This window comes from Cricetulus griseus, chromosome 2 (genome assembly GCF_003668045.3).
Source record: "Cricetulus griseus strain 17A/GY chromosome 2, alternate assembly CriGri-PICRH-1.0, whole genome shotgun sequence".
Classification (NCBI taxonomy): domain Eukaryota; kingdom Metazoa; phylum Chordata; class Mammalia; order Rodentia; family Cricetidae; genus Cricetulus; species Cricetulus griseus.
In genome coordinates, this window is record NC_048595.1 from 313128315 (window position 1) to 313143019 (window position 14705).

Genomic DNA, 14705 nt, shown 5'->3' on the forward strand with positions numbered 1-14705 from the left:
CCTTCTAAAAGGAGAGGAGAAGACAAGCAAGCCATAGACATGACAGAACTAAGGAAGAATTCTGGAGTACCGAGAGTGGAAGAGCCTGTAAGTTTGAATCAGCTTCCCAGGCCTTTGGATGACTCCTGACACAGACATGTGCATGGTGGATTCAAGACAGCACCCTAAGAATCAAAGAGCTGGCCTGCAATTTGAGGTGCAGCCAGGAAGTAGAGTGTACATGTTGAAACCCATCGTTAACTGTGTGCTGAGACTAGCAAAACCCCAGTACTAATTAACGAATGCTAACAGTGTTGAGATGATGTCTGTAATCCAGATTTACTCTGTATCAGGGGAACCACAATGGGTATGTTGTGGTTTAATGGACTTCCACTTTCAGTGTGGAAAGCTGAAAGAGTGCAAGAGACAGAACTGCTCATGAGTGCACAACATTTTAAATGCCACTGAGTTACAACCTTAATGTAGTAAATTAGTAAATTTCATGTTTAACCTCAACTTAAACGATTGGGAAAATATAACCAGTTTTTTTTTTTTTTCTTTGGTTTTTTGAGACAGGGTTTCTCTGTGTAGCTTTGGAGCCTATCCTGGAGACCAGGCTGGCCACAAACTCACAGAGATCTGCCTGCCTCTGCCTCCCGAGTGCTGGGATTAAAGGCATGTGCCACCAATGCCTGGCATGACCAGTTTTTAAGAAGGAAAATTATCCATAGCAACCAAAGCTGGATTTACAGGTAAACATTTTGAAGCAACTGTTAGAAATTTGGTTACTGATACAAAGATAAGTATACTCATAATGATTGAAAAGAAATCTCAGGAGAGAAATATAAGTTATTTCGAAAAATCAAATAGAAGTTATAAAACTGGACTAGGTGTGATACACTTTTATCCTAGCACTGCAGAGGCAGAGGCAGATGAATTCTCTGAGTTTGAGGACATCCTCATCTACATAGTGAGCCCCAGGCCAGCCAGGTCTACAGAGTGAGGCCCTGTGTGCTCAGTGTGTGATGCTCTTGAGCTCCCTTGTGTTCCCTTGTGCAGTGTGGTTTGACTAGTCTCCTCCTGACTCTGTCCCACTTCTCCTTTGGAGGTGGGAGGTAAGATGCTGTACTTCTTAGTAAGCTTGCTTGCCATAAGACAGAGCTTGTTCAAGACCTTCCAGTACCAAACTTAATAAAGTTCTCTATCTTCTTTATCTTCTAATCCCCTCATCTTCTCTCTCTGGACCCTTTCACTGAAGAATAACCTACTAGTCCAGGTCATTTACTTTGAGTGGTATATATTCATGTGTGAGAGAGTATGTGTGTGAGAGAGAGAGGAGGGGGGTCAGAGAGAGAGATGGAGGGAGAGACAGAGACAGAGAGACAGAGACTAAGGATTGAACCCAGGGATTTGTGCAAGCATTTTACCACTTAGGTAGTATATATTCTACTGGCAGAATTATAAAGCTTTATTTGATATTTTAAAATCTGTCACTTTATGGCTTGAAGCTCCTTTATGGTTTTTTTTAATCTGCTAAAATATGGCTTGGTATTTTAAAAAATATAAACTTAAGTAAACCAAACTTGTAACCCCAGGCTCTTTCAGATGAAAGCTTGTCCTTGGATTCTTGGGAAATACATTTATTTTTTTGTTTAATAATTTCATATAGATGAATGTGATTATATTCACACATGCCCCCACTACACTTTCATCCTCTTCCTCTCCCTCTGCATCCCCCCATTTTGGCAGCAGTTTTTAATCTGCTCAGTGTGGTGACTACCCTAGAACTATGTGTTATTAGTGGTGGGAGCATATGCAATTATGAACAGGACCTTTGACTACTGCTTCACCATTTGCTTTCTGGCAAGTTACCATACATGTCTGAGACAGTTTCCTCATTAGTTAGAATAGATGTTAAAGAACTTAAGTCAGCATTATTATTATGCAACGTATATGTGTTCTTAAAAATCATTGTAGTTAACAAACCCATGCCATATACCACATGGTAATTATCAGGGAGATGGAGCTAGAGTTAGTTCTCCGAATGCCTCAGAAATCGCTGCATGTTTTTATGTGAAAAGTACAGCACAGTTTACTATGTACAGTTGTTTAAAAATCCACATCAAGAGTACAGACTCGGTGAGGAAGTGTGTGCCAGTAGGTTATGTTCTTCCGTTAGTCTTCAAAAGTGAGTCATTTGAAATCAGGAGGAAGCTGTATGGAGCATGACTTATAGCATGTGGATGGTAACATCTGGGCTCAATGCCTGAGTGTGTGCTTGCTTGGTGGGTACCTGGGCAGCCAAGTTCTGCTGGGTCCATTTTTCTGCTTTTACCTAGTATTTCCTGCAAAAAAAAAAAAATCATGCACAAAATTCACATTATCTCTGAATTGCTCTAGAATATGTCAGCCAAATTAGAACAAATACATATTTTCAAAATAAGCATTAGAGTAGAACTGACTGTACCTTCTGCAGTGTGTACCCATCCTGTCACATAGTGGTGCTTAGCTCATGATAGTTCCTCTTTTTCATTTGAGCTCAAGTTCACATTCCTAATCATCTGCTAGGTTTTTCTTAGAGGAAATGATTTTATTTTAATAATAAGGGAGGCAGTTCAGCTACCAGTAATTATCTTCTTCTTCAATGAGAAACCTATTCATTTGAACCCATTCTAAAGAAAAGTGTGGTGTAATCCCTCATTTGCTAGTTAGTGGAGAACAGTGTTATATAAAAATATCCATTACGGGGTAGGGGGTAGGGTGGGGGGGGTGATATCCAGTGGACATCATGTTGGAGAGGTCACAGGGAAATAGTATTACTGTATGTGGAAAATGCTAAAGGCTTTGTGACTTGTTACAGTTGCTGATGTCAGCATGGGCTTGGTTATGGTTAATAGCATTTAAAAGTAAATAAAGGGAACCTCTAAGAAACATTTGTAATGTTTTAATTACAGAGATAAATAATAAGTCAGTGTGGTTCTTATCCCCTGTCTTTATATTGGCAAATTGCAAACTCATGGAAAAGAACATAACAGGAAAAACACATGTATCTGTCTATCCTCAGGACCCGATCACAGTCAGCATTTGCTGCATTTCTCCTTATAAAAAGTGATAGCTCTGGCACTTGAAGCTCCTGTTCATATCTTTCTTCTTCCCTATTGGTGACCACAACTGTACTGTTGATACATTTCATTCAGTCAAGCTTATTTTCATTATAAGAACATGTATTAATAAAATTGTATTGCCTTCTAGTTCTATGTGTATTCTACTTTATTATAGTTTTGCCACCTTTCACGTCATGTCTTTGAAATAGTGATATGTACAGATGCGGGTCATGTACCTTTTGATATTCTGTGAGACACTCAAGTTTCTACTCTGCTACTTAGAAAGTGAGCACTTTTTACTTGTTGAGTGCATTTTGATTCTGAGTGGGATACTGGGTGAATTGCACTGACATTTTGGGGATCCCTCCTAAAGTTAGGAGCATGTTTCCTGATTTGGTCTTTTTCAGAAATCTCCTTGCTTTGCCCTTTGTTCTCATTTGACAAAAGTTTTGGGTTCTATGACATCACTGCCTAGCTTTCATTTCTTTCTCTCTCCCCCACCCACCCTCTACTAAGAAAATTAAGTAAATATGAATTAGAAAGGAAGACCTGGGCTAGGGCTGTAGTTCTATGGTCTAGCACTTGCCTGGCATGTCTGAGACCCTCAATTCTATCTCCAGTACTCCCTTCTTCGACAAAAACCAAACAGAAAGATCTTACAGGAAACCTTCCAAATTGACAAGAAAGTGGTTGTTGCTGAATTTAAAACCTCCATCAAGTCACAGAAAAGAACCTTTTGGTCATGAAAGTACAGAACAGTAGAACTGCTTAGATTTGCTTCTAGGGTAGGTTAAGAATTCTATGCAATTTCCAAATGTATTTAACATTTCTTGCCTTTAGAAAATAACTTGTTATACTGAATGCTGAATTCAGCATGTCTTTTTGTATTCCTTGTAGTAGTAGTGTCATAGACTAGTTTTATGACTATTTTAAATGACCTTCATTATTTTGTACTAATTTTTAAGCCATGTTCATGCAATATATAATGACATTTTGGGCATTAACAGACCATGTGTACAGTGGTGGGTCCACTGGTACTTGGTGATGCAGAAGCTGTGTGTGTTTGTGTGAGTGCACTCTGGCCCCACAGCTATGGGAGCTGCCCAATGACAACATTTCTCCGGGCATATCTTTGTCATTAATGTGTAATTGTATTAGAAGAATTCAATTGTTTTAGTAAATATTTGCCACTTTGTTAGAATATTCAGGTAAGAAAAAAAAGAATATTCGGGTAAGGATATGGTGCTCATCTCTCTTATACTTTAAATAATAAATTCTTTAATTTTTCTAGTGCTTACCCTCAAATTCCTTTGGCTTGTGTACCAGTCAGTCTGAGGAGCAGGTAATTGCTGTAAATAGTGTTTGGATAGTCTTAGCTATTATTTGGTAACAGGAACAGTTTCTTAAATCTAAGCAGGAAAACTAAACTAAAACCAAAATTTAATAAATTAGAGCAGAAAGTATTGAGTATTTTTGTTAGAGATTTTTTTTTCTTTTTTCTTTTTTGGTTTTTCGAGACAGGGTTTCTCTGTGTAGCTTTGGGGCCTATCCTGGCACTCGCTCTGGAGACCAGGCTGGCCTCAAACTCACAGAGATCTGCCTGCCTCTGTCTCCCGAGTGCTGGGTTTAAAGGCGTGCGCCACACCCGGCTATTGTTAGAGTATTTTATCTCATTTTTTTTTGTTTTATATAATTTTTTTTTTGTAAACAGTGTTTTGCACTGGAAACTTTGTGATGTTAAAATGCCACAGTTGTTTGTTTAAATGTCACTCCCCTTTCCCTGAGAAATCTGATTTACGATGATTGCCTCAGTATCCTGTCCAGTTAAGATGTGTCCCAGTTTTAGTTTTTAATGAAGCAGTGTCCTTAATGGTTATGTTATAATAATACACAAGTAGATCCATTCACCTCTGCTTTGACCTCAGTTCTGCCTTGGCCCTATTCAGTGATATGTGGGTTAAGTGCAGTGGCCCACACATTGTAACCCCAGTGCTGGTGGGAAGGGAGGGGAGGGGCTAGATCCTGGTGCTCCTTGTTCAGTCAATTGATGCAGTCCATGGGCTCTGAGTTCAGTGAGAGGCCCTGTCTCAAAACATAAAGTGGAATGCACAGAGGAAGACACCCAAGCTGATCTCTGGTCTACACACACTCATACATAAACACACACACACACACACACACACACACACACACACACGTATGTATGTATGCATCTATGTATGTATATACATAAATACAAATATGGTATATAGATAATACATTGAAAATATTAGCAATTTCATAATTTCTAATTCTAAATTTCAATTTTTAAAATACAAGATTTAAAGTAGGTACTTTTAAAAGTACATTCTTCAGAGAAATGCCAGTGCATTACTACTAAAGACAAACAGTAAAGAAACCAATTACTGTAGTGTGTGATGAATAATTATTCTACTTACTTTCAGTGCATCATTGCATGAAGGTGTATACCTTTTATGTTGTGAAGAATTTTATTTTGAAAATACATTTTAATAGAACTGTTTTATAAGTCATATATTTTAATTATTTTCAATGTAAATAATGTCTGTTAATGTACTTTAAAGGTTAGAGTCCATAAAACTTTGGGGGTTAAGGAATTTATAAGCAGAATGTATGACTATCAGTTTAAAAAGTTGTATTAGTAGAATTCATTTCTTTGGTTGAGTTGAGTTGCAGAATCTCGGTCGCAGTGCTCAGAAGGATGTGAGCATTAACTGGTATGGATTTCCACTCTGATTTGAGGAGAGTAATGGTTACATGAGTTCACAGCTCTCCGCTCCAGTTAGTCACACTGCAGTGTACCACACCCTGTGCAAGCTGATGCATTGCTCATCTGCCAGGTATTGGTTAATTGTCATTCTTTTAAACGGGAATCAGTCTCTACTTATAGATGAAGCAACATGGACAGCAGTTGATGGTAACTAGATTCAGGAAAGGTCTACAAGCATTTTATAATTCTTCCTAAACAAACCCATATCATTGCTTTTAAACACCTTGCTTCCAAAAGAAGTCTGCTTTCTCTCCCAGTCATCCTCTCAGCTGGTTAGTGTTTTAAGAGATGCACCACCCCTGTTCCTGATCTCTGACATATTGTTCTAGCATTGCCTTTGCGTTTCCCTATTGTGATTGATTCCATTTTTATCTGTTTCTAGTGTGTGTAAAATATTCTAATGTAAATGATTTATTCTTTTGTTGTTTTTTCCTTATTTTGTAAATCGTATTTAACTTATATTTACAATTGTACACATGTAGCCTTTTAAATTAAAATTGTTTTTCATTTACAAACACTGCAGTTTAAAATACAAACCTATTTTGTTACATTCCAATTTTGGTTTAATTATTATTAAAATCATCTCAATATATGTTAATGTAGTGCATTCAGAAGTTGACTTAGCAAGCCTGATTACACTGTAAAAGCTTACGTAAATAAATAAATGACCAATATTACTAGAGGCTATAAGCAGCATGGCGGAAAAATGGAAGAACTCTTTTATCCTAGTTTTTAGAGGGCATCAGCAGCTTGCTTTTATGAAAAAGTAACAGCTAAATGCACTGCAAATAATTTGCAGTAATCCAGTTCAGTGATTCATGTGTCTGCTTTAATGGGTCATAATTCAGGGTAAAGTAACTGAGTGCAGTCAGAGTGCAGACACTGCTTATGCCAGGGACAGTATCTCTTCATAAAGCACACCTCAGGAGAAGCAGTTTGCCAGCCCCTAATACTCTCTGATGTTTTGATGTCCTGCATATTTTTCCGATTAAGTTTTGAGTGCCATGTTTTTAGTTGTATTTCCACATTCATTATTCTCACGTAGACCCTTCAGCGGGTTTGCCATATATGATTATTTTTTTAATGATGCCTTTCTTTCCACTTCAGCAGTTTAATAATCTAGCACATGGCTGCTTCTCGGTGCTCAGCATTCACCTCCCCAGCACAGAAGAGTACATGTGCGTTGGCTTCAGAATTCCATTTGCCATGTTAGAAATGCATATTCCCCATGGAACGACATTTGTTTGACATAACCATTCATTTTTATTACGTCTTTAAATATGTTTATCCAGAGTTATCAATAATCATAAATAACCGTATTTTCAACTTGTTCTGTTTTTTTTTTTTTTTTTTTTTCCCCGAACAGACAAAATTGCTTACCCAGTACATATTAAATCTCGGCAAGTATGATCAAAACTACGACATCAGAGACCGCACAAGATTTATTAGGCAGCTTATTGTTCCGAATGAGAAGAGTGGAGCTTTAAGTAAATATGCCAAAAAAATATTCCTAGCACAGAAGCCTGCACCGCTGCTCGAGTCTCCCTTTAAAGGTATATCAGACTGCATAGCTGTAAAACATGTTATCTACAAGTGTGTCAATGTGATGTGCTTCAAATTTGTCTCCTAGAAAAATACATGACTTCCATGTCGATATATGAGAACAGTTACTTGCACTCATTCATCTGTTCAGGCAAGCTTTATTTTTATGTTTGTTAAAGTTTGTATTTCTGTAGCCCCATTTGCCTAAATAATTTTAGGTCCTCTGGTTTTTATTCTCATCAGGCAGTTTAACCGATAAAATAACTGTAGATAAAATAGCTGTTTTGTTCTAGTAAGTCTAGTAAGGCTTTATTTCTGCTTTAAATACTTTCATTTTCTGAGGATTAAGTCACCTTAATAGTAAGTTACTAATTAAATATCTATGTACACTTAGGTTGGCATCTCTAGGAGAAATTATTTCATACAAATATCTTTTTTAATTTAAGTTCAGTTTTCAAGGAAGAAACTTGTATTCTTCCCCCCAGCTTTTTAAAAAGGGACTAATTAAATATCTTATCTTATAGTTAAATAGCTATTATAATTGGAATCACGTGGTTATGTAGCTTGGTTTTCACATTGTTCCTTATTTAATTGTTGTAAAATGGTAAGTCTAATTCAGTTTGGTAGAAAAACTATTGAAATTCTAGATGTGTTTGTGCCAAGACATGTATATGGATTGTTTAACTGCGCTGTCATTCCTAATATTCACAGTAAAGTAATTTTTAGAGAAGCTACATTTCAGAGCAACACCTCTAAACACACTGACTGATTAGCTTTTTATTGACCATTATGGGGGAGATTATTGTAATCTATGGGCTGAGATCAGTTTTCTGACCTATGAAGAGCTTCCTGGTTTGTATTTATTCCTTGACATTTGTGGTAATATGCCAATTACCTTGAGTTCGATTATGATTGTTATCTGTTATATACAAATCATTTTGTTTATTTTCTATTTTCCTCCATTTTTAATAGATAGGGATCATTTCCAGCTTGGCACCTTATCTCATACTCTCAACATTAAAGCGTCTGGGTACCTGGAATTATCTAATTGGCCAGAGGTGGCGCCTGACCCATCGGTTCGCAATGTAGAAGTAATAGAGTCAGTAAGTTGACCTTTCTGAGATTAATTTTGTTCTTGCAATGAGAGCTTCTGAGATAACTATCATTTTATATAACAGCCTTTGGGCTGAAAACTGAACGCTGTTTGAGTGATTCTGAATGTAATGTGTTAGATATACCTTGCCTTATAGAAAGTAAATATTGTGGTTTTTCTTGCCGTGTGCGTGCGCTGTTCTTTGCTTCAAGGAAATAGAGAATTGGCTTCTCTGCATCAGTGCCAGCCACATTTGTGCGATTGCATTTGTAGCTGTGTAGATTCAATTTCTAAGGTATTTATTTTCAATGGATTGAGCTTTTTCTACTTTGTTAGAGATTTGTAAGCTTCCTGTCAGTGTTTTTATAAATAATTTTTGCTGTTCTTTTCTAGAAAAGAAAAACCTGTACAAAATGTACTGGGTTTTCTGTTGAGCCCTATTTTAAGTGTTGCTTAAAATAAGTGGGGAACATTGTGTACCAAAGATGACCTTGACAAGGTCACATTTTAAAAATCAAGAATATATTGTTTTCACATTTTTTTTAAATTGCCATAATACTTCTTCTGAATCTTTTTTTAAGGATACTATCTATTAGGTTTAAATAGTTGATACTATTTACTAATATTACCTGTTTATTGTTTTATAAATAAGTATGATAAAGGACATTTTGCTTGTACTTAGAGATTATGTGGAATATTTCTGTTGCTTTTTAAAGTAGGATTAATTTAAATGGAGCTGTTGAGAATTACATTATGTATGTTTTTGTGATATAAATGGCACAGTGAACTAGAATTCATATAATCGGAATACTTTACCATTAACTCCTATTGGAAAGTTAGTTAGCCTCATTGTTCTCTTCCACATGCAAAGGAATGAATCATTATTACTCTAAACATAGTCCCTTTAATGAGCATAGCCATATAATATGATTCCCTGAGAAGCAGCTTTCTTTTGAACACAAACCTTACATTGGCTTTGGAGCATGTCTAACAGCAGATGATTAATAGTATCTCAATTCAGACATCATGTTTAAAACTCATAATGATATTATTATTATTATTATTGTTGTTGTTGTTTTTGTTGTTGTTGTTTTCTGAGACAGTTTCTTTGTGTAGCACTGGCTATCCTGGAACTCACTGTGTAGATCAGGCTGGCCTCAAACAGAGATCTGCTTGCCTCTGCCAGCCAAGTGCACACCACCAGGCCTGGCTTAGTATTTCTGTTTCATAGGTGAAGAAACCAAGGTTTAGAGAGCCTAAATATTGCAAGTTCCTATAGCTCCTGCAGACCAGAATTGTACTCCATGTCTGCTGTCTGCTGTGCTTTCTTCATACTTTACTGTGTGATAGAGGTGAGGATGTCTGAGTTTGTTTAAGGATCTGTGTTGTTCTCTGTGCTTGGTGCCATCATTTTCATGTTTTAACAAACTGTATTTAAATAAAGCAGGCCAAGAAAAAATCTAGAGGCTATAAAAACTGGGGCTTGGGAGATGGTGCAGTTGAGGACCTGGGTTTGGTCCCCAGAATTACATAAAACTCAGCTATTCTGGTGCCCATCTGTAAACCCAGCACTGGAGACATGAGGTTGCTGGCATTCATGGACCAGCCTGTCTGGCTATGCTGCTGAGTCCTAGACTCAGTGGGATACCCTGTCTTAGTCATGAACATACCCAATACTGACTCTAGCCTCCATACACAGCCCCCATCCCATGAACACATAAAATACACATGTTAAAAATAAAAATAAATATGATAAATGAAACTTATGAAAATTCATTGCATGTCTGCTCATCCCTGCAGCTAAGTTTGCTTGATTTTCTCCCAAGTCTAAGCAGTGTTCAGCACAATTGCCTTATTGTACAAGTTTTTTCAGATACTGGGATATGAAGACATTCTCTTTCCTGATAATCATGCTTGCTTGCTGTTAAGGTGCAGTGCCTTTTTCTGATTTGGTACACAAAGTTTGGGTCCCACCATATCCACTATCTCTTTACTTTGCTCTCTCTTCCTCTAGGAAGAGTTTGTCATCTCAGAAATTGATGGCAATGCTGTGAGATTTAATTTATCTCTGTAGTGTTCTTATATTGGTTGGCTGGCTTCCTCCATTTTCATGAGTTCCAAGCATTAACTCTTTTATTTTTTTAATTTAAATTAGAAACCATCTTTTTTTATATGTCAACCCCAGTTCCCTCTCCCTCTCCCTTCTCCCCTGCCCCCCACCAGCCCCCTATCCCATCCCCTTTCTGCTCCCTAGGGAAGTTGAGGCCTACCATGGGGAACTTAAAAGTCTGTCATATCATTTGGAGCAGGACCTAGACCATCCCCCATGTGTCTAGGCTGAGAGAGTATTATTCTATGTGGAATGGGCTCCCATTCGTATATTAGGGATAAATACTGATCTACTACCAGAGGCCCCATAGATTGCTCAGGTTTCCCAGCTGTCAGACAGGGGTCTGTGAGCTCCCCCTTGTTCAGGTCAGCTGTTTCTGTGGGTCTCTTCAGCCTGGTCTTGACCCCTTTGCTCGTTACTCCTCCCTCTCTGCAACTGAATTTCAGGAGTTTGACTCAGTGTTTAGCTGTGGGTGTCTGCTTCTGCTAGGATGGCATATAAGGTAGTCATCAATCTCATTATCGGGGAAGGGCATTTAAAGTAGCCTCTCCACTGTTGCTTAGATTGTTAGTTGGGGGTCATCCTTGTAGATCTCTGGACATTTCTCTGGTGCCAGATTTCTCTTTAAACCTATAGTGGCTCCCTCTATTATGGTATCTCTTTTCTTGCTCTCCTCTATTCTTCCCCCAACTCAGTCTTCCTGCTCCCTCATGTCCTCCTCTCTTCTCCTTTTCTCCCCTTCTCATTCTCCTAGTTCCCTCTCCCTCCCCCTATGCTCCCAATTTGCTCAGGAGATCTTGTCCTTTTCCCCTTCTCTGGGGGACCATGTATGTCTCTCTTATAAGGACAATGGCCAAGCAACCCGTTTTGTTAATGTCAGTTGTCCAATTCAACAGAGACAAATTGATTTTTTTTTCATTTTGTTAACTTTATTACTGAAATTAATTAATAACTTATGGAGAATAATTATAGCTGATGGAACCAGATTACTGTGTCCATTTAAGCCATATAATAAACAGATTCATTCTACTGGTCTCTGAGATAGTGGCTTAAAATGTTCCAAAAAGGATACAATGAAATATAATCATAATATAACTATTTCTGTTTTGAAATGCATCAATAACTGCAGAAAGTATTGTCCAGATTACCCTTTCTGCCTCGCACTGTGCCCCTCCTCCCCCTGAAGTCTTAGAATGCATTTTGTGCACATGATACACTGTATTAGTCTGAGTTTACTATCTAGTGATCCTCTAAGGTCAAATCTCATTATTATGAAATATAACTTAGGAAGAAAAATGGCTGAGGCTTAGATAATCTGACATTTTAATCAAAACAACAGGGAGCCTAGTCAGGTTGACACTAGAAGTCACTTTGAATTACACACCACCATTTCCAGGGTATCAGATATAATGTATATTTATATTAAGGTACCAGTAAGTTTTGTGGCTCCTTTTGAGTTTTTTGTTTAGTTACAGAAAATCCTTTTTTTCCAGTAACCGCAAAGACTGTCTTTTGCATATCAAGGACATTTTGCTTTGTAAACACACAGGCAACAGTCCATGTAGAGGATCTTAGCTTTTATGCCTTTCCCTCCATCTCTTCTCTTCTCTCCTCTGTTCTTGCTTGCCGTGTTACAGCTGTCGCACCACAGTCAATTAAATGGTCCTAGGCTTTGGCCCTTAGATATCTGAAACTACATGAAAATAGAAAGTCATATATTCAAATAATTTTTATTAGTTTTCTTGTCATTTTCCAGGTAATAATTTTTCAGGCTACTGAAGCTCCTCTTGGGCAGTTGGGGCTTTTGAGCTTTAACATTTTTTGTTATTTGTATTAGTGTTTTAAAAATTCTCAGAAAATTGTAAGGAGACTTTAGTGTTGAGAACAATCCTTGGATTAGAACCTGTGTCATGCTGTAAATTCCTTTACAACTCTCTCTTTCTCTCTCTCTCTCTCTCTCTCTCTCTCTCTCTCTCTCTCTCTCTCTCTCTCTCTCTCTCTCTCTCTCTCTCTCTCTCCAGACTGTCACACAATGAAAATTTAATTAAGTGTAATAAATGAGTCTTAACCATTTTGACCTTTTGGGCTGGAGAGATGGCTCAACAGTTAAGAGCACTGACTGCTCGTCCAAAGGTCCTGAGTTCAATTCCCAGCAACCCCATGGTGGCTCACACACATCTGTAGTGAGACCTGATATCCTCTTCTGGCCTGCAGCATACATACAGGCAGCACACTGTATGTAATAAATAAATAAATCTTTAAAAAAAGAAAAAAAAAACCATTTTGACCTTTTAAGAAATCTACATTTTCCTGCTTTTTAGAAGAGACAGTATGAAACGCAGTTTTTCCAAGATGAATCAAGGTCACTGTTGGAACAGGTGTATAGTAAAGACTTCTTCTAATGCTGTGTTTAGTGAACACCAAAGAATATAATTTACTTAAATGCAAACAAATATTTCCTGAGCATAAAATTGAAAACCTTAAGGGTGTAATAGGTATAACTAATACTGTGATAGGCACACTTAGGATGCTTCAATGTGCAAGGTTAGAAATCTCTACCCTGGGAAGAAAAAGACAGGTAAGTCACATAGCATATTAGAAGGCAGCTAGTACTATTTTTAAAGGAGTTGGGGTTGTGCTGAGACAGAATAGTTTCTGCAAGGACCTCAGACAGAGCAGGTCTAGGAGTCTTTGGAGGAACAGTAAGAATTGGCTGGAGTGGAGTATGCAAAAGGAAGAGGAAGTGAGTGGGAATAGCTTGTTGAGTCTGGCCAGACAGACTGTTGTAGACTTGCCCTATTTATCTGAGTCAAATTGAGAGCTACCAAAGTTTGAATCCAGAGATTAGCTGGACCCAAGTCTAGCTGCTCTGTTTAGCAAGCTTTGGCTGGGTTCAATGTAAAGGAGAAGCAAGGTAAACCAGTTAGGAACCTGTTGTAGTAATTGAGGAGATATAGTTACCCAAACCAGGATGGAACAGCATTACTCCATGGGTTAGATGCTGAGGCTTTGAGAGAGAAAAGGCAGGGTTTAGTGCAGAAAGATGATGTTCATTTCCTTGCCTACATTCACTATAGTTTGCCTCTTTTGTCTCTTTAAGTGCCAAGCTATTTACATATATTATTGTTGTTACTGTAGGTTACATTCTCTATGGACCAACAAACACAAACATTTGTTAAATATTCTGGAAACATAAAGAGTGATTTAACAGTGGGTTATGAATGAGAGTTTATGTTCTGTGTTTAAAAGTGGATAGCTTTGCTGTTGGGACTTGTAACAGTTGGTTTCTCTGTTGAAGTCTCAAACTTTCTTCAGTGTTCACAATGAACTTAAACAATTACATTTTCCAGGAGTCTGAATCGCTTAGTAGGAATTTATTAATGTTTATTTTGTTTATATAAATAGGCAAAAGAATGGACCCCAGTTGGAAAATCCAAGAAAGAAAAACCTGCTAAGAAATTTTACTCTGAATCTGAGGAGGAAGAGGCGGAGGAAGAGGAGTCCTCTGATAGCAGCAGTGACAGTGGTGGGCTTTGTAATTTATCAGACTGTATTCTTCATACTAGAGGGTGCATGTGAATGCCCCTTATCTTTTCCTTTCTGTCACCCTCCAGCCTATTCCTAAATTTAAGACAGAGCCTGAGAGTTGAGGGCCATGTGCAGTGAGAAGCATGCGCAGTGTGGATTCAGAATCCTGGGCTTCAGCGGTACTAGCTAAGTGAGGCAGGCTCCTGCTTTCCCACCTGCTAGGTGAAGAGAAGACTTGAGAAGTTTGCCTTTATGACAATCATCTGTCTGTAGCCCCGTCCCTCCCACAGACATACATGCAGGCAAAACACAAAACACCAGTGCACATAAAAAAAATAATTATAAAATACATATTTTTAAAAAGTACACTTTTTAAATCACAGCACGTGGGAGGCAGAGAACAGCGTGGTGTGCTTTATTTTATACTTTCCACATGTATCTTCATCCTGTTTATTTATAAGCTTGTTCCTGTTGCTAGATTAGTGTTGTTCAACAACATTGTGGCTCTTCATGAGCGTGTCTGAATAGCACAGTAGTGAGTCCTGTTGGAGGAAACACAAC

General features: G+C 37.9%; 1 protein-coding gene across 3 annotated transcripts in view; it reads left to right on the top strand.

The window, feature by feature from the left end:
- Ap3b1 (adaptor related protein complex 3 subunit beta 1) overlaps positions 1-14705 on the top strand; it is a 211795-nt gene that overhangs the window by 114781 nt on the left and 82309 nt on the right. For all 3 annotated transcript variants that reach the window (XR_004768511.1, XM_027401712.2, XM_027401711.2), the window contains exons 16-18: positions 7238-7424; positions 8386-8516; positions 14022-14142. Coding sequence is in view for 2 of the 3 variants with exons in the window: in XM_027401712.2 (XP_027257513.1) it covers positions 7238-7424; positions 8386-8516; positions 14022-14142 (439 nt within the window). In the remaining variant the exon portion in view is untranslated. The remainder of the gene's footprint in view (positions 1-7237; positions 7425-8385; positions 8517-14021; positions 14143-14705) is intronic.